This window comes from Montipora capricornis, chromosome 6, assembly GCF_036669925.1.
Source record: "Montipora capricornis isolate CH-2021 chromosome 6, ASM3666992v2, whole genome shotgun sequence".
Classification (NCBI taxonomy): domain Eukaryota; kingdom Metazoa; phylum Cnidaria; class Anthozoa; order Scleractinia; family Acroporidae; genus Montipora; species Montipora capricornis.
The window spans coordinates 29,309,741-29,312,240 of NC_090888.1; the positions used below are offsets into that span (position 1 = coordinate 29,309,741).

Genomic DNA, 2,500 nt, shown 5'->3' on the forward strand with positions numbered 1-2,500 from the left:
GCTCTGGTGTAAGGTATTGAATTCTTGACTTTCGATTTAACTAAAAGTGAAACGAGATTTCTCATGAATGAAGGCACTAACCCGAAAGTAAAATGGAGGCTGACAACAGTAAGTTACCACAAATCCAAGATGTCATGTTTCTCACTAAGCGCTTAAATATGCCTGGAATTGCAATCTTTTTGGATTTCCGAAAAACTTTTGATACAATAAAATGGAACTATCTATTATCCACGCTTCGACTGTTCAATTTTGGCCTAGATATTCAAAGATGGATAGAAGTCATCTACCACAATGTTTCTAGCTGTGTCCTAAACAATGGTCACGCGTCACCCTTTTTTCAATTGCACCAAGGCATCAGGCAAGGATGCCCCTTATTGGGCCTTCTTTTTGGGCTTTGAAAAGCAACAATGACATAAAAGGCATTACCGTTGGCGGAAAGGAAATAAAAGTCACCCAATTCGCTGATGATACTACAGTATTTGTTAACGACCATCAATCTGTTATTAACCTTTTGAAGCTTCTAAGTGAATTTAAACACTCCTCGGGTCTAGAAGTAAACACAAGTAAAACAGAGGCGATGTGGCTTGGAGCTTAGAGAAACAAAACTGATACCCCATATAACTTCAAATGGCCTCAAGAACCGATTCAAGCTCTCGGCATCTTCTTTTCATACAACTCCGACGCTGCAAATAAGTTGAATTTTCGAGAGAAAATTATCAAATTGAAAAATACGCTTAAGAATTGGAAAAGAAGGAGGCTTACCCTCCATGGCAGAATCAAAATAGTGAAAACCCTAGGTTCGTCGAAGCTAATTTATAACACCTCTGTGCTCGAGATCCCCGATTGTTACGTCAAAGAAATAAACAAACTATCTTTTGATTTTATATGGGACGGAAAACCAGCCAAAATAAAAAGAAAGACCATAATAAGTGACATAAGTCAAGGAGGGTTGAGAATGATGGATTTTGAATCATGAATAAAGCGCTGAAAATTGCTTGGATCAAGAGAATCACCGAAAACGTTCAACCAGCATGGAAAATAATACCAGAGTTCATCACTGCCAAATACGGAGGTTTATCCTTTCTAACCAAATGTCAGTACGATATCAAGCATTTCAACCTTGACAACCTTCCTCCTTTTTACCACACGCTACTTAAGTATTGGCAAGAATACAATGCTGACAAATTCTCGTAGGACCAATGCATTCACAACAAAATCATCTGGAATAATAGTCGTATCCTGATTGGAGACCGGCCAGTTTTTTTTCAAACCCTTATTTGAAGATTACACGTATTAAACAATTTTTAAAAGAAGACAACACCTTCTTCTCACTGTATGAGCTCATTCGCAAAGTGAACATCAGTATTCCCTTTACACTGTACTATGGCCTCGTCGCTGCCATTCCTACAGAATGGAAAAATATATTAAATCAAAACAACTCACACCTAAACCCGCCTCTTGAAGACCTTCCGTCGACCCGTGTCGCCTACTCTACACTTCTAACCAACAACATAAGTCCACCAACATCAGAGAACAGAATTCTAAATTACGGTTTCTCCAAAGAAAGCATCCACAAGATGTACACGTTGCCTTTCCTAATAACCAAAGACTCGAAATTAATTACTTTCCAGTATAAAATAATACACCACATCTTACCATTACCATTACCATTGGCATTACTGATAGTGACAATTGTTCCCTATGTGCTACCGAAAAGCAAACAGTAAACCACCTACTGTACCACTTTACTGTATCTAAGGCTTTGTGGGATAGATTCACCAGCTGGTGGTACCAGAAATTCAAACAAGTGGTCAATTTGAATGAATCTAACATCCTATACGGTTGGCATAATATAACATCAAAAATAAACAGGCACTTAATGTCACTCTTCTTATTGCAAAATTCCATATCTTCGCGACAAGTTCATGTGAGGGCAACTTATGTTTTGAAGGCTTTCTTCTCCGCCTCCAAGATAAACTCGATGTCTTAAAGCAAAGCTATATTGCCCAAAGAAAGCTACATATATTCTTAACTATCTGGGGAAAACTGCTATAAACTACTATAAATGTCACTTCGCTTTGTCCTTTTCTTTCCACTCTCGTTCATTGTAACTCTTTTCTTTAAGCCAGCCATAGTCTTGTTTGTAGCTGTTAATTTTATTTACGTTTTAAAACATGTCATAAAGATAATTGTTACCATTCTGTAAATAGTGTAATGCAAGTAGTGAAGTATTGTTCGGTAAGTACCGTTAGTTTGTGTTAACTGTGGTAGAAATGTTATTAATTGTTTCCAAGTAGTGTTAGTATTTAATTGTAATAAGGGTTAGTGTAAGAGTTAGTGTATAATAACAAAAATAAAAAAATGAAAATAATAAAAAAGTTACCACAAAGCATTTGTCCTTTAACAAATGGCTGGCTGAACCACATTTGAGAAAACTGGCACGCCTTCTCGTCGGCGCACCACTGGTTGATTTTAACCATTGTAACGATAACTTTGGTGA

The 2,500-nt window shown here is 37.1% G+C and overlaps 1 protein-coding gene across 1 annotated transcript in view; it reads right to left on the reverse strand.

Moving 5' to 3' along the window:
• The window catches only part of LOC138053581 (uncharacterized), a 3,986-nt gene that overhangs the window by 130 nt on the left and 1,356 nt on the right, over positions 1-2,500 (reverse strand). Inside the window, exon 4 of the mRNA XM_068900195.1 lies at positions 1,333-1,404. Coding sequence (XP_068756296.1) covers positions 1,333-1,404 — 72 coding nt within the window. The remainder of the gene's footprint in view (positions 1-1,332; positions 1,405-2,500) is intronic.